Below are 18051 nucleotides of genomic sequence, written 5' to 3' on the forward strand. Positions count from 1 at the left end.
ACGAAAAAACCAGAGAAAATCAAAGAAAACAAAATTTGCTTAAGATAAAAATAACTTCATCATATCCTCACCCCCAAAGCTGTGTTTCTACTTGAAGACACCATTTCCTTAGTTATCAACCTTGTAATCATAATATGGCACATTTAAATTACCTCACGTTACAGCAGACAAATGAAAAAAAGAACTTGTATTTTCTTTGGTGACGGGGGGTGAGGGGTGGAGCAACTCCCGTCACTAAAACTTTCCCAAGTCGAAATCTCTTACAGCTGTAGAGATACATTACATCTTCGCTCAAGTAGGATGCTACTTGTACGGCCATTTTTGCTAAACCCTTTGGTATTTGTTTCCTCAGCAGGAAACCGATCCAAAGAATATCTCAGACCAACGAAAAGGAATCCTCACTGTCCAGTATTACGGGATTGCAACCTCTTCCTCTCCAATTCAAGCTGAATGGAGAAACCAGGATGAATGAATTCAAGTGACCACAAAAAAAGGATTAGTTTTTCTTTGATTTAAGAATATACACAAGTATCTTACCACTTTCCGCACTCTTTCATTAGCAGCAGGAGTGCCTCCAGCAACAGATTCAGGAAGGTATGGACTGCTAACACGCACCTCATTCATCACAACTATCACAGTCTTGTCCCAGCGCACAGGCAACCTGGTTACATGAACAGTGACATCAAATTTCACATAAAATATCCTAGTCACCAAAACTGGGATCCTACATATACGCAGCGTAGTTTACATATTCGTACAAAAACACAGGAGACTGATACTGCAAGACCTTTATACATAGTTTTCTTGATAGGTACTTCAGTAATATCCTTGGAAGTCCCAACCCCAAACCACTCAGCCACCTTCGGGGTTAATATGTACTTATTATCATTCCTCCATATTGTTTCAAACAAAAGAACATAAATTGTAAATAAAATTTTGGATATTGGCTAGAGAAGGACAGAAACCCATATCAATTACCTCGTAGGATGAATAAATACAAACTCTATGGGTTGCTACGATCTATGTATCATGTGAAACGTATTCTCAACTGTTATCCTTGTATCAGATTAAGCTTCCCTTTATATCTCATCTTTGGTCAGTGGAATTCCACTAATAAAATTTCAGAGGATCAAATGTCAACTTCCTTATAGCTGAATCAGCAAGCATATACATGACCCAGAAGATTTAATTTAGCCACTAAATGTCTGAACTTGCCATCAGAATTTAAAACAAACACTTCTATAACGAGAAACACCAAAATGAATCAACAATTGATTTGTCTTCAGCCAAATAATATCCTCACTTTCTTTTCTCTATCAAAAAATATGTCAACTTCTTAAGTTGTCATGGAATATGCGCAGATCAATTAATTTACTGTTTTAGTCCCAGAAAGCCATATGTTATTCTCATGCAAACAAGTGACCCGTGTTTTTCTTACAACTCAACCCAGAGAACTCACACCTAGACACCACTTAGTTACAAGCTCAAACTACTTCAGCCAACACAAATGGACAAAGTTCGGTGCCACAACCACAGCTTCTTCGCTCCCTACTACTGCCACTCTGGAGTACCCCTAGTAAACATCTGATATAAGCTCACTTCATCACAACAAATAAAAAAGAGAGACGAGGAATCAATCCATAGATATTACCTAAGTCATTGTAGTTGTAAGGTGAATGCTTTCTTTTTTGCCATTTTCCATCTATACCATAATCTCAAACAGTAAATTCAACTACAGCCAGCTGGCACCAGTATAGTGTGGGGTGGGGTGGCGGGTGACTGTTAACTAGGTTAAGTATGTTGGACCTATCAAGATTTAGGCCTAATTTAGCCTACGACTTAATGACCTTCTCCTTCTTTCAACAGTTATTATGGAACTTCTAACGCAGGTAGCTCAAGATTTTTCCCTACCCTGCTCAGCAGAAGAAAAAAAATCCTAGCACTTGGGCAAAAAAGGTGGAGGTTTTAATGATTCCAGGATGTGCAAATTTTGAGTGTCAGAAGACATTTGAATAAATGGCTGGGTGAAATTGCAGGCCTTAAGCCTTAAAATATGGGAACAGCAGTGACAAAATTTGCTTCTTCCGGAACTGGCTATTTTTATCTTTTCTGAGATTTCAAGCTGTTAAATTGAGAGTTATCATATCTGATAGTGCGAACAATAAGAACGAAAAGAAGGAAGAGGAGATCAAAAAAGATATTGGAAGGTCACCAGCACTTAGAAGGATTAAACACCAAACATATTTCTTTATTTGCAATTTGAAGAAGCTACCACATTTCCTAGGACTCAAACATAAACAAATAAAAAATTGCTCACTGCAATGAAGAAATAAGGTGGAGCCAAAGATCCAAGAATCCAGTGGCTGAAGCGGGAAGATAAAAATACTATCCCCATGATCTTTTAATTGTCTTTTTGGGATATCTTGAAAGAGGATATTACAAAGGCTATACAGGAATTCTATGCTAGACAGAAGACTGAGAAGAGCTTTAATGCTACTTTTGTAGCACTCATTCCCTAGAAAGCCGATGATGAAGAACTAAAAGACTTCAAGCCAATAAGTCTGACTACTGGAGTTTATAAACAAAATCACTGGCAGAATGGTTGAAAAGGGTGATTGATAAGCTTGTCAACAAAAACCAAATGACCTTTACTAAAGAAAGACAAATAAAATGGATGCTGCTCTCATTGCAAGTGAATGTGTCGACTCCAGGTTGAAAGGGAACACCTCTTGAGTAATGTGCAAGTTGGACATTTAAAAAACAAATGATCATGTAAATTGGGGTTTCCTACTGAACACCTTGAGACAAATGAGTTCTAGAGAAAGATGGGTGCGAATTGGGATGGATAAAATTTTGCAGAAGCATGGTGCGATTCTCCATTCTTGTAAATGGAGAACCCGTGCGCTTTCTCTTTAAGTAGGGACTTCGATTGGGTGATCCTAAATCACCCTTTTTGTTTATCCAAGTAATGGAGGGATTTGATAGTTTGAAAAGGATTGGTACTCAGAACAGGTGGATCATAGGTTTACAGATTAGTGGAAAAAATGGTGATATTAAGAGATCTTCCATCTACTTGATGCAGATGACATAGTGATATTAGATTCATCAAACTAATTTTATTGTTTTTGAAGCTTTTGTAGGTTAAAAAGTTAATTGGGGAAAGAGCAGTTTATATCCTATCAGGGATGTGACAAACATCCAGAAGCTAGCAGATATTTTGGGTCGCAAAGTGGAAAAATTACCCACATGCTGAAAAGGGGTAAATTTTTTTTTTAGCTTGGGTGAAAGATGATTAAAGAGATGACACAAATCTGGCAGTTACTTATCTTGTTGGTTGTGTGCTTTTGTTCTTCTCAATAAAGAATGTCACTTCATTCGTCCAGGGACTTTCAACATGGTAAGTGGGCAGAAGGTTAGCCTTGCAATTCCAAAATTGACTAGTATCTATAACGGCCTAAATAACATCTCATCTTCATCACAACTTGATCAAATTAACATCCGCTTATCCATTCTCTTTGTTTATGGTTGGCTTGCTCATTATTTCAAGACTCAATCACGCCTAATGTTCAAAAGTTCTTTCGAATTGACTATTAGACTTGGTGGCAAAAGACTCGTGAAAATTTCCTTGACAATTTAGTGAATGTTGTTGGACCAATTGTTGTTGCATGTTTAGAGGGCTCTAATGAAGTGTGCAAAGGATGAAGTCCTTAATTCTGAGAAATTTCAAGCAATGGGAACCTCAAGACGAGAATGAGAGTAGCATCGAGGATCGCTGTTAGCGAGAGTAAAAACATGTCCAAGCAACCTAAGAGATACTAATTCACCATAAAGATCTTAATCACCTCTTTGATAAGACATGGACATGCATGGCATCCATATTATTAAGGACTTCATCTATACACACAAAAAATGTGTGACAACAATTGGTCCAACAACATTTACTAAAGTCTGCAAGTAATTGTCAAGGAAATTTCCACGAGTCTTCTTCCACCAAGTTTGATAGTCTGTTCAAAATAACTTTCCTGCATATGGCGTGATTGAAGGAAAAGTTGCTCGTAACGCAGATCGACCCATCATGCGATCCTAAAAAAACAAGTCCTTTTGTCCAAAGAGACATGACAAATGTCATTCCTCATGATACCGGGGATGTCTTGATAAAATCCAAATAGATGACTTAAGCGATGTGGATGATATGGCTCGATGACAAATGATTATTTACATCTAAGAGAAGATAGTTGAAGCAAATACTCATGGAGTGACTTGACTCTAACTTTAGCTCACTATCATTATCCACATAACAGTAAGGGTGCGTCATATCCATCATGATAGAGGTCAAGAACCAGTTTCTCCCCCATGGATACAGTTTCTCACGTCACTCTTCTAAGTACCTTGCACCACCCTCTCTGAAGTATACCACCATAGTGGGAACATAGGACCCATTGGCGCATGCGTAATGAGTCTTGAAATAATGAGAGTTTCATAAACAAAGTGAATGGTGAAACAGACTTTAATTTGATCAAATTGTGATGAAGATTAGATCTTATTTAGGCTGTTGTAGATACTAGTTAATGAAGATTTGCAGTGGTGACCTTCCGCCCACTTGCCATCCTACTTGTCATCTTGAAAGTCCCTAGACGAATGAAGTGACCTTCCTTATTGGGAACGAAAGCTCACAACCAACACGATAAGAAAACTAACATATTTGTATCATCTCTTTTATCATGTTCAACCCCAAGCTTAGAATATACTCCTCAAGCATGTGACCATCTTGTTACATCAGGAAAGCCCTTGCTATGATTAAGGCGAGCATAATTATTTTCCTGTCTCAGGAGCACGTCCATACCTTAGAGGTTTATTACACCAAAATTTTATCCACTTGCCAAATAATATTTCTTGGTTAGCACCCCGAAGATCATGAGGTTGCAAACAAATATTCACAAATTCGAGAAACATAACTTGTGCTCTTTTCATCTAAACCTATAAGTTCCATAGCCTCATGCACCACTTTCTCATAAAAGTATCTCAAGTTGGTAAGCCTCTAAGAGTATGTAAATCCCATAGAGAAATAGATAATTCCCTGATAGAGGTAAGAAAGTGTGTCCATTTTGGGGCACCAAGCTTCATAAAATGCTTGCAAAATATCTAAATTACGGTCATAAGTAAAAGCGACACAAAAACATCATAAATTTGTGTTGTGCCCAAGATCTCTTAGCTCCTACCAATATATTTTTAGTCCAGTCCCAATACCCTGGAATATGGCAATACTCTCCTTCGACCGTCATCGCATCTTCCCAGTGTATCTCTCCTTGAATTATGCAACGACCTAGGCTCGAAAGTGGAGTAGCAGTGTTAGCACGGTATAATCTGGCACTTAGAGGGACCATAACATGAACGACTAAATAGAATTGCGTGTTTGCACCAAAGTCCAACTCGCCATAGAAGATGGGTTCTTTAAGGAAGACCACAAACTCACATACCGACCAACAAGTGAAGTAGTCAAGAATCTAGCTTACCCCACCACACCTTGAAATTTAACTACAAGATACCTAAGTTTGGTGGAGGGGGTGTAGTGACTAAATCAATGTTGTGAATGGTGAGCGCCTTTCGCCTTTCCACACTGAGGGGAGGCAACATACAAAAGGCAACCCATGGCGAGCTAATGGCGACACCTTTTTTATTTAAATATTTTAAAAAGATTTGACTTAACAATATTAGTCAAAATTAGGGTCTTTTTTTTCTATTTTCAAAATTTGTTGTTGCGCGACTCTTCTTCCCCTCGCGATCTCTTCTCCCCGACTCCTTTTCCCCTCGCGATCTCTTCTATTGTCAAAATTTGCCGGTCGCGTTCTTCTCCTGTTCTCCATCATCTTCAAGTTGCTGCTGCACTGGGGACCTGAGGTATACCTCTTTTTTTCTTCTTTTGATCTTTTCAGTTCTTTTTGAGTAGTTCTTTTTTTTCCCTTCATCAGTCAGCAGTATGACAGCTTTGGTTTTTTCCTCTGTTCTCTTTTCTATTCACTACTTTGTGCTTACTGCTAGTCTGCTACTGCGGACTGCCTATAATTTTTTTTAAAAAATCTTTCCTAATTATTTATTCATTTGTCCATGAAGGCATAAAACATTGAATTGATTGAATTCAATAATCAATGGCGGATGCTAGCAAAAAGAGGGATATTGGATGGAATTATGGTACTCAAGGAGCAACGAAAGATTCGATTAATTGCAACTTTTGTGGGAGTACTTTTAATGGTGGAATAACTCGACACAAGTAACATTTAGTGGTGGTTTCAGGAATGTTAAACAATGTACCGCTTGTCCGTCGAAGATTAGAGTAGAAGGGCTTATATGCAAAATAATATCGCTAATAATCCCAAATTTCAAGTGAGGCAGCCGGAAGAATATATTGATATTGATGATCTTGATGAAATGGATAATTATGCCTCCCTCCAAAACTCAAAAGATATCTTCAAGTGGAGGTGCATCATCCACCGCATGGAATGTGACGAAATGCCTTATGAATCTCTATTTTTCACAGAAATCAACACAAAAAGGAGGCTTTGAAAAAGGAGGAGGAATTGATGAAACAAAGAAAATTGTAAGAGAGCATGCTGTAAGTGCTTTTGCAATTTGGATGTATGATGCGGGGCTCCCTTTTAATTGCGTCAGTCACAAATCATTCGATAAATTTATTGAGGCGGTAGGACAACATGGCCCCAGAATGAAGCCTCCTACATTCCATGAAGTTAGAGTCACTCACCTGAAAAAAGAGGTGGAGAAAGTAGAAAAAATTGTTGATGAGCATAAAGTGCAATGGACAAAGTTACGATGTTCCATTATGATGGACAAATGAACGGTACGAAATGGTAAAATGATCATCAATATTTTGGTGAATTCTCCACTCGGTAATGTATTTCTTGGTTCTGTTAATGCTAGCAATGAATTTACCGATTCCACCAAAATGTACAAGTTATTTGAAAGCACTATTAAAAAAATTGGACCGGAACAAATTGTCACCGATAATGCTAGTGAGAATGTTAAAGCGGGAAGTATGATGATGCGTGCGTACCCACACATTTATTGGACTCCATGTGCCGCTCATTGCATCAACTTGATATTTGGTGACATATTCAAGGTTAAGCCATATGCTTCCGGTAATATCACTCTCACATCGACCTATCCTTTAACTTTCTTTATAGTCAATATATTAGCTACCAATTAGTATAATATAATCTTTCTGTAACAGTTTTTAAGAAGGCCATCAGAATTCATTTTTACATTAGTCAAAGGCCATTATTGTTAAACTTGATGAGAAAATTCACCAAGGAAAGAAATTTGGTGAAACCGGCCAAGACAAGATTTGCAACGACTTTCTTAATTTTGAGAGCTATGTACATACAAAGAAAAAACTTGAGAACTTTAGTCCTCTCAACCGAATGGAATTCAAGTAAATTTGCAAAGGAAACTTTGGGGAAAGAAGTTGTCAATCTTATTATTTCTGTCCACTTTTGGAATGATGTTGTTCGAGCACTTACAATTTGTGGCCCTTTGACAAAAGTGCTTCGTTTGGTGGATAGGGAAAAAAACCCACCAATGGGTTATATTTATGAAGCAATGGATAGAGCCAAAGAAGCTATTGCACAGGGTTTTCTTGGAGTTAAGAAGCAATATGAGAAAGTGTTTGAAATTATTGATGCAAGGTGGTCAGACCAACTCCATCGGCCTTTGCATGCCGCATGCCATGTTTTGAACCCAAGATTATATTATAAAGCTCAAGAAGAGGGAACTATACTAAATACTCTGTGGACCGAGTATCACGCATGTGTTGAGAAGTTGGTCCATGATACAACAATACAAGATTCACTAGTCGCTGAGCTTCCTAGGTACAAAATGGCGGATGGACTATTTGGTTGTGGTCCGGCTAAAAGAGCTAGAGACACAAGGTCACCGGGTAAGTGGGTTGATTTAAATCTTACTTAAATTCTTTGACTTATTTATACTCATTAACCTTTAAATTTATTTTATTATAGTTGAATGTGGTCACTACTTGGTAGTGAAACACCAAACTTGCAAAAGTTTGCCATGAAAGTATTAAGCCTAACTTGTAGCTTATCCGGATGTGAGCGAAATTGGAGTGTGTTTGAACACGCAAGTAAAAGATTTATATCCTAATTTCCATATTATATTATTATCAATATCGATTACTTAATATCAAAATACTTATGCACAGATTCATTCCAAAAAGAGGAATAGGCTTGCACTATCGCGTCTCAATGATCTAGTGTGCATTAAGTACAATAGAACATTGAAACGCCATTATGATGCTCGTGATCTTATTGATCTAATTCGCTTGGATAACATTGATGATTCAAATGAATGGTTAGTTGGATGCCCCAAAGATCAAGATGATGAACTAGTGTATAAGGATGATGATCTTACTTGGGGTAGTGTTGCTACGGCAATTGGAGCAAATGAGAGTATCTATCATCTTAGGGGACTTTCTTCAAGATCAAGAGCACTTGACAAGGACAAAGGAGTAGAAACTACATCTACAAGTTCAACTTCAAGTAGGACTCGGACACTAATTGATGAAGAATACGAGGAGGAAGAAGATGAAGAGCAATATAATGATGTAGAGGATGTTGATCTTCAAGAGTTGGATTGTTTTGAAGAAGAATAGACTTTTAAAGTTTTAGTATTGTATTTTGAATTATTTGGTCTTTAAAGTTTTAGACTTTTTAGTATCTACTATTGGTTTTTGAATCGAATACTTGCTAATATGTGTTATTACTATTAAGATTTTGGATATTTATATATGCAATTAAATATTTTTAGTTTTTGGTATTAATTGGCACCTTGATTCAAAAAGGCAAGCGCCTCGCCGCTCGCCTCGCCTCATGGCGAGGCAGACCCTTATCGCCTTTAGTCGCCTCTCGTCGTCCAAAACACTGGACTGAATATTACTATCTCTTGAAACGGTTAAGGATTGAAGCAGTCATTAGGGATGAAATTCCGGCATACAACGACAGACACAAATATCTTGACAAGTGAACTCTTTACCATTCTTAGGATAGGGACAAATATCCATCCCTTTGCGATTTAAGATTATTACCTCAAAGCGGGATGAGTATCCATCCTTTTGCACCATAATATTACCTTAAAGTTTACCTTACTTAGGGCAGGAATGAGCATCCATCCCTTTGCACCTTAAGAATACCATCAAATTTACCTTTCTTAGAAGTAGGAAGAGTCCATCCCTTTGCACCTTAAGCTTGACTTTTTATGGATTTCTCCTAAAAATGATCGATAAACTCTCATGCCTTAAGGTGGACAAAATTTGTCCATTTGCATCTTATGCTCTAGTATTAAATATCTTATAAAGCCTTTGCAATCTCAAGACGGGGACGATAAATACATCCCTTCACATCTTAAGATTTAATTCTTGTATTATGATAAAACTTTCCATGGTATGACATCCATAATATAATTATTATTTCCATTGGCTTGCAAGAAAGGAAAAATACACAAAAAATTAAAAACTCAAAGGCTCAAAGAGTAGTCATCAAGAACGTTAAAGATGTGTGCCCCTCCAAGAAATCAGTGCGAAACTATGATGGTATATATCCTATTAACCTATTTATAGAGACCCAAAAGCAACTACCACAACTAGCCTCCAATTCAAATCAGGTTTCTACAATTTGACTCCTTTAAAATGTAACAACCTGTGTAATGTCTTGTGTTGTACACATTTCTAATACTGATGGGTCTCTTAATTTCATATGGAAAAGAAAGCTAGGCGGTGAAGTTTCCTAGCCATAAGACAATTTGAGGGAGCCATACATAATGAATTAATTCACTATTAATCTTACATGGATCTAAAGTGCCACAAAGATATCAAATGAACATGTAATGCAAGTCATATATTCTTAGTTAATATAGAAAGCATTGATATGTAATGGTTTAATATTCACAAACAAGTAGGCTATTAAGGACACTCAACTCAATACTTTAAGCCTATTTACAAATCATTTAGACATTCCGACAAGTCTTGAAGTGGGGCCCATTTGGGGATGATGAAATTTTATTGAAATTAAATTCCAAAAAAATTGAATTACATAAACAAAATATATAATCCAAATAAATATTTGAATCAATATAACTGGATTAATTATATAAGTCCACAAACTACGGATTTAATGAAAGTCCAATTTCATTGATAGTCTATTGATTTGGGCTACAAATGATGAGCCCATTATGCTAAACCCAAGATGCATCTTAAAGGCCTAATTTCGTGTTGCGTGTCAAATGACATGGCACGCCACATCACACGAAAAGCCAATAGGGTCATGCCACATGTCAAAATGACACAACATGCCTAGTCAAGTCGAAGGCCTACAAGAATGTGCCATGTGTGCACAAGCGATATGTTCCAACCAATCAAATATTGTCACGTCACTTAAATTTGTTTGGCCAAAAGAAACATGTTTTCATCACAACTCCTCAATTCTACAATTATAAATAGGGGCTCTCATAATTCAAATTATCCACTAGAATTCTAACAAGAAGCCAAAAAGAACTCGAGGATCAAATGTAGCAGAGTTCCCCACAAGCTACTAGCATTCAAGACTCGAGCATTTGTCAACATGTTCTAGAATCAAGATTCATGATTCAAGCTCAAAGACCCTTGAATTCAAAATACGAATCACAAAAAATTATACAATCATTCATCTACAAGTTCTAAAGATGAAGTATCAACATCAAGATCAAAGACCCTTGAAATACAAAACAAGCACAAGTTAATCAGGATTCAAGATCAAGCTCAAAGGCTCTTGAATCCGAATACAAATTAATAACAAGTCCACCAAATTCAAGATCAGGCTCAAAAACCCTTGAATTTATATTCGAAAGAAGACTTACATGATTCATAGAGACTGTAATACTCATACATTTTAAATCAAATAGTCTGATTATTGCGATATTTTTCAGTCTTGATTGTTGTTTTCTCGACACAAAATTGATTGTCTATAGTGATGTTTTCCATTCTCCTAGCATTTCCACATATTTTGGCTCTTAATGATTACATGCCTCCACTATTTCCACTAGCTTTTGATTTCACCCAAGAACAATCTACTACCCCATATTAGTGTTCGATCTACTCCAATTCCCTAAATTTATTATTTTTCCGTGTTGTACAATAGGTTTGTTGGTCAAGTTTCCTTTTTTTTTGGGATGAAGTAAGAAGAATGTCCTTAACAAAGCATCAAGCAGATGCACAGATTACAAAAGAAAGAAAAATCAGCTCCCAAGAAGGCCAAAAGAACTATCTAAACAGCTAACAACAGAGATCTATGGAGCTGATAAATGCTAGGTAAGAATCAACAGTAAGTACAGGAGAGAGATTAACCCAACCAAAAAGAGTAATCAAAGATCTTGCTTTAAAGGTATAGATGGGAGTTGGGGTGCCATCAAAACATCTTTTGTTCCTCTCCGTCCATAAGCACCACAAAATACAGGCTGGAACCAAAGACCAGATCCGGTTGATGGACTTCTCAACTTTCCAAGAACTCAACACACAAAGGCCTCTCTCAATGCTCTTGGCATGACCCAAGTGAGTCCAAAAAGTGAGAAGAACATGTTCCATAGGCCTGTAGCAACTGTGCAATGAAGGAACAAGTGACTAATAGATTTTGAGTTGCACAAGCACATGTAGCATCTGTTGACTATTTGGAATTTCCTTCTCATGAGATTATTATGAGTCAAGCAAGAGTCTTTTAGAGTAATCCAACTGAAACAAATGACCTTAGGTGGCAACTTAGTTCTCCAGATTAATTTCCATGGCTATTTATCAATTAAGGTCTTCTTGAAGCTTTTTTGAAGGTAGCATGCTTTAACTGAGAAGGATTCGTCCCTGCTATGTCTCCAGATAAGTTTGTCCCTACGTTGACTGTTGATTGCACTAGTCTGAATGGTGGCCATAAGGCTAAAAACCTCTTCCACACATTGTTGGTCAAGTTTTCATTTAACTTGGCTTTTCATTTCTATGTAAGCAAACTTAACAACTTCTCTTTTCTTTAGTGTTCAATCCTTTGACATTCCGACATGCCCTAAGATCTCCAAAAAATACTATCTTTGTTTGATTGATAGAATTATTTGTTTCTTACCCCCGGAGCTATTGTTTCGGTTAGAACGGTACATAAGGACATCCTTTGAATAATGCAGCAGGTATCATAACTAATCCAATAGCTCTAAAAGCATGAGCCTATTTATCAATAAAAATGACCAAAAATACTTGTTTTTCAAAAAAACATTAGCAAATGTGAATCACATGGAGAGTTCGATCCTAGCTCAAGATGGTGCCTTACTACGTCACATGAAGACGCTCTTACACGTTCATGGTGGTGCTTCAAGATTCCAAATGTACTACATTGTATTCGAACTTCATTAGCTCCCTAAATCTCCTTTTTCTTTGTGTTCACAAACCTATATAAATTGTATTTCTTTTTTTTTCCTTGCATATTTCTTCTATATTATTCAAATAAGGGATGTGCTTCCTCTTCAAAGTCTTCAAATTGTACTCCTTGTTTGTTCAAGAGTTGATGTGGTACTTATGGTCTCGCTATTGAGGTATTCAGTTCATGTAATTCATGCATCTATTCATGAACTGTTTCGAGATCAAGTCATGTGACAATTTTCGATGCTGGTTGTATGAACTGATTTTCTTCACCTTACTCTAGTTCCAATTGTACCACCTAAAATTATCGAATTATTTTCTACTTAACTCAGACCTCCATGCCTACAGTTGAGCATATGTGTTCTGATTGACCTGCTACGATTTTTAAATCAATTCAGTCAACCAACTCAGTAGTATCCTTAGAGATCTTGCTCCTAATACCTTGTGATTTTGATCAAGTGTCTTTTTTTGACATTGACCCCTTGATTTTATTCTCTGTACTAATAACAAGTCTAAAGTCATCTTTCTTAAGGAGCAAGAAAAGAGTAAATATACTAGCTGGTTTGGCCACAACAAACCAAGACCATGGTAACCTTCGTAAAGAAAGCGTCAGGACAACATCCAAAGAAGACCTTTGGGTTCTTATGTCAGGGGCAAGGAGGAGCACATATTAATGACGGCCACAACATAAGCCTCTAGTGGCTAAGAGAAAGCGTGCAACACCTTGTATAGATCGGGCGAAGCTTAAAAAAGCAAGCCCCTATAACAAGAAAGCCATTACATGCTATCATGGCTAGTAAAAGGAGATGGATGATATTGTACATCAGATGTACTCTTTTGAGGGATGATCAATCCCCCTTTTTTTAGGTACTGGGCAACAATAATGGCCATGAGAACCACATTTTGGTGTGAATTCTATGGTAGAGAACATTGCCATAATTGGGCCATGAAAGACTAATTATTGCAAAAGAGAGGGTCCACTAATAGAGTTAGGCAGGCAGGCAATACTTGTTATTAGGTTAGAGAAAGGCACGGTCTATAAGCAATGTTGAAAAATAGCCACTAGGAAAATTCTTAACCCCACAATGTTGAAAAATGACTATCAAAGTTGCCATGTGACTTCAAAGTAACAAAACAAATTTGTACTTTCTTCAACATCTCTTTCATAAAAGATGCTCCTGTTGCATACATGAAAACCTTTTGTTGCAATTTGCTTGAGTTAAACAAGTCATCATGAACCTAAACCTAGCAAAAACACTCCACTTTAAATGGCATCTTGGACCCAATTTAACCTTCGAGCGTAAAGAGGAGAATAATGTGCTATTGGAACCAAGACGACGTAAGATTTGATTGTAAAAGCCATTTTTCTGCACAGTCCAGACCAATTAATCATCTTTATCATTTATAAATGATGCCAAACTTATATTATGTTACCATATCATCCACTTCCCAACCAAAACAATTTCTCCTTATATTCAAAACTCAAATATCAATTATTTCCACTCCTCAAAAAAGCAACAACAAAATTTTCACCCTTTTATTTAAGGCTCAAATTAATTCCCGACCCAATCATTTCTTAAATGTAAATAAATTCTAGATTTCTCCTCAATGTAAAATTCCAATTTTCTATCTAGCATTTCTACTTAAAATGTCCAACTAATTTTACACAGACCGTTACCTAACTGAAATCCTCCTCCTCCATCTTAACCCAAAGTTGAGTATCCAAAACTCATATAGGCAAATTCCCAGGTGGTTAAAGCATGTACCATTCATATAAATTTTTGCACAATCTTGCATTTTATGTGTTCTTAGTCTTTATCTTCTACACATTTCCAATCCCTACAATATGAAACCAATCACCTACATAACTATCATATGATGTTGAAGTTGAATTTAACCCTACTTTAATAAAACGCTTCTCTTTGAATGGGAGCCTTGGAGAAATGGAAAGTTTTCTCAATGACCTATAGGTCACGGGATCAAGTCGTAGAAGCAGCCACTAATGCTAGCATTAGGGTGCGACCCTTCCATGATTTAGCATGTTTTTTGCACTGTGCTGCCCATAAAAAGTTTTTCTTCCTCTCCATAGCCCATACAACATTTATGAGCTACTTCCTGGATCTCTTAGCTCAAAGGACTTCTCTACAACTATAAAGAACCAATGAGCTACCTCTAATGTCTACAAACTCAAGAGGATTTTACCCAAAGAATCTTACTACCCATCATAAACCCCAAGTGATGGACTTGGAAACTAAGAGGCAGGGGAAGAAGAAGACTTCGTATAATCGATCGAGGATCAAATGGGGTTGTTTGATCCCTGCCCAAGCCTGAAAGATAAATGAGAAGTTTATGGCAACGGGGGCTTGGGGGAGTAGTGGAGATGCGAACAACATGTGGGATAAGACATCCAGTTTCATCAGGGAAGCAACAAGAGAGGTGATAAGGGTTACGAAGGGCAACTTTTGTGGTCATCCCGTGGATTGGATGGAATGGGATGTACAAGACAAATGAAAGCAAAGAAGGCTTCTTATGCTAAATTGGTGGAGAGAAGACGAGGAGGAGAGTCGGATGAACATGGTAAGGTATAAGGCGATGAAAAAGGACATGAAGTTAGCGACTCCAGTGGCAAAAATCGACAACTTTCAACGCATGGATGTTGAGTTAAGAGACAAAAGCGGGGATAAGAAGTTGTGCAGGCTCATCAAGGTGAGAGAGAGGAAGGTTGAGACTTGGATCAAATGAAGTACATCAAAGATGAGGACGGTAAAGTGCTAATGAAAGATGCACACATTAGACAAAGATGACTGGCATACTTCAATAGATCGTGTTGGGTAATTTAGAGAACTTAGAGAGCCAGCGAGATTTTGAATACTATCAAGCATTTTCTCCCTTCCCTGTGACAAAGCAAAGATCTAGTCTGGACCATTTATTTATTTATTTATTTTTGAAACTGGCAAGGTTGTATTCTTCAGCATTAAGGGCATGCTGGCCAACACGAAAAAGTGTCAATTACAAACTTCCTATCAAATCTACAATATGATTTGTATCTACTGTACACAACTGTCTACACCAAAAAAGTAGATATACTATACATTTCCATTTGACCTTGTGTAAGGAAGTGGATCTATTGTCGAAACATATATTGTTCCTTTCCTTCCAAACTGACCAACATATACATGATGGTATTAGCCTCCACCATCTCTTCTGGCTCTTGGTACCTCCTCTCCTTACCCACCTCTTCAACACGTTTGATGTACATTCTGGCATAGTCCAATTCCGATTTGAGATGCTAAGGAACAAATTCCAGATTTAAGCAGTGTAGTTACAGTGCAAGAAGAGGTGGCTGTTGGTTTCACTTGTCAAATTGCATAAAAAACACCTAGAGACTACCTGTCTATTTATTTGTTTCATTATCTGTATTAATTCTGTTTACTCACTTTAAATTGAGTATCTATATCCCTCCCTATCCTGCTAGGATTGGAAATCCTATATTTTTTATATTATTTTTGTGCTAGCACCGTCTTATCTTTCGATTCTATTACTACTTATGTTTCATTTACATTGGGTATCTATACTAGTTTACTCTCAATACTTTACTTTCTTCATTGTTTTGTAATCTTGCGTTTCTTCCAGACTTATTCTGAGCTGACGGTCTACCAAAAACATTTTGTGTACACCTCGCCCGACCCCACTTGGGACTATATTGGGTATGTTGTTGTAATATTATTACTTGAGTGGCAAGTCAAGAAATTCAAGTGCAATCAACACAACTCTTACTTTGGTAAAACCAATGTCACATTAATGTGACTTTTTTGCCTTCATCCTATAGTTGAAAATTATCTCACATTGAACTTACCCGGGAGTCATTTGGAAAGTAAGCTATTGTCTTTAACTTTTGGGGTGATGAATGATTAACCTATGGCAGACAGAGCCTGAGACTCTTTATTAGGAACTTAGACTACCTATATGTTGGAAACAACAATAAGAAAAGACTGCCTATAAGTTGGCAAGGCAACCCCTTAGAAAGAAGCCAATTCATCATTGTAAGAACGTAGTATTTTGGAACTAATACCACATCTTTTGCATCAACAAGGCGAGTGCATAAAGGAAAGGGAGTAAAGGTATAGGAATGTATCAAAGGGGATGTAGACATTCTTATTTCTGCACCATCTATGGGATAAAGAGAACCAGAACATGCCTGGTTGACATTTAATAGTAATCATATTACATAATAGGGAACCAAATACATTTGATGTTGATTAAATCCAATCATTAAATAAAATTCCATCTTGACAAGTGAGGTTTTTCTAGTGGCAAGAATACTCAACTTCCAGCGCAGGCATCGGTAGTTCGAGTCAATAAGAAACCAAAGTGGGAAATAAAGCAAATAAGGTAGAAACTTAACTTGTTTACTTCTAAGATTCAATAAGTATAAGAAGACACATACGTTTTAGACAAAGCATCAAATATATTCTGAGCTTCAGCGGTGACCCCAATTCCAAATCTCTCAGCATCTATCTCTGCTTGTCTGCAAAATTTAATCAAACACACCACCCATTAAATTCCAACTCAAATCTTTACAAATTCATAAATAATTTAACAAGAACCTTAAAGCAGAATCTTCTCTGGATTGAAGACTACTGAGATCAAGATAACATTTACTGGTATCAAGTGGGTCTTGGTTTTGACCAAGAAAACTGAACTCTTTTATATAGTTAGCTTTCAATAGCCTTATGTCTCTCTTAGGCCCTGATGCAGAAACCCCTTCTTGTAATTTCAAACAAACAGTCAAGGAAATCTCAAGAACCAAAAAGAAAAAAAAATCAAATTAAGAGATAAAATTGCAGAGAAAATCAAGGATATGAAGAACGAGGATGTTGGAGGGTTTGTCATAGGCGATAACTTGAGCTTCAAACTCGTCACCTAAAGTAGTCTTGATGGATAAAGCGCATCCAATTGCGAACTCTTCGTTGTTGTAAGCTTCCATGGGAGCAGCAGGGCACGCTGCAGCTGAGATGAATGAAGAACAAAAAAGTACACTGCAATTTTTGGTTTAGTAAAAGGGGATTTGTTGCGGAGAGAAAAATTACTTGAAAGCCCAAAATCATAACAAATAGACACCATAGCCCAAATTAGTTATAGTCTATAGAAAATTTTCAAACGCGAACTTACATAATATATTTCCTGCTTATTTTTCCACTTGATCATTTTTAATATATTTATAATACATATATTATAAAGAACAATTTATTATTCATATATAATACAAGTTTTACTAATAGATAATATATTTATCACATATTTTAATACACTTATAATACAATGTATCAATTACTTACCAAACAAACATAATATATTAAAAAAATGGTGATAATACATAAATATTGCATAAATAATTCACTTTTAATACATATTGCAAATTAACACAGTACTGCAATAAATTATAATAAATAAAAAGTGTCCCTAAAATCCGTAATTATTTATTAAAAAACATTCATCCAAGTATTTTTTCTATTTTTTCAAATATTTATTGAAAATATCAATATTTTGGTTTGTTATAATGCTTACTGTACACATTTAATTTGAAAGAATACAAGTTTTTA

At 36.6% G+C, this 18051-nt stretch overlaps 2 protein-coding genes across 2 annotated transcripts; one reads left to right on the forward strand and one right to left on the reverse strand.

Annotated features, from left to right (window-relative positions):
* Positions 1–19: 19 nt before the first annotated feature.
* Positions 20–17554, reverse strand: LOC107015831 (protein LSM12 homolog). The gene is made up of 5 exons (XM_015216247.2): positions 17312–17554; positions 17056–17218; positions 16896–16976; positions 538–661; positions 20–446 (listed from the first exon to the last, which is right to left on the reverse strand). Exons 1-5 carry the CDS (start codon positions 17433–17435, stop codon positions 399–401), a joined length of 540 nt encoding a protein of 179 aa, XP_015071733.1. The 5' UTR covers positions 17436–17554; the 3' UTR covers positions 20–398.
* On the forward strand, positions 668–8153 carry LOC114076961. Its single transcript, XM_027916761.1, has 2 exons — positions 668–7151; positions 7244–8153. Exons 1-2 carry the CDS (start codon positions 6869–6871, stop codon positions 7975–7977), a joined length of 1017 nt encoding a protein of 338 aa, XP_027772562.1. The 5' UTR covers positions 668–6868; the 3' UTR covers positions 7978–8153.
* Positions 17555–18051: the final 497 nt, after the last annotated feature.

This window comes from Solanum pennellii, chromosome 4, assembly GCF_001406875.1.
Source record: "Solanum pennellii chromosome 4, SPENNV200".
NCBI lineage: Eukaryota > Viridiplantae > Streptophyta > Magnoliopsida > Solanales > Solanaceae > Solanum > Solanum pennellii.

Bases quoted from the DNA above. Each gene is read 5' to 3' on its own strand.
- LOC107015831 (XM_015216247.2), bottom strand. From the start codon at position 17,435: ATGGAAGCTTACAACAACGAAGAGTTCGCAATTGGATGCGCTTTATCC. The intron at 16,977-17,055 runs GTTCTTGTTAAA...TAAATTTTGCAG, and splicing joins AGAGAAGATTCTGCTTTAAG to ACAAGCAGAGATAGATGCTG. The intron at 447-537 runs GTAAGATACTTG...TTCTCCATTCAG, and splicing joins ATGAAAGAGTGCGGAAAGTG to CTTGAATTGGAGAGGAAGAG.
- LOC114076961 (XM_027916761.1), top strand. From the start codon at position 6,869: ATGATCATCAATATTTTGGTGAATTCTCCACTCGGTAATGTATTTCTT. The intron at 7,152-7,243 runs GTAATATCACTC...TTTCTGTAACAG, and splicing joins GGTTAAGCCATATGCTTCCG to TTTTTAAGAAGGCCATCAGA.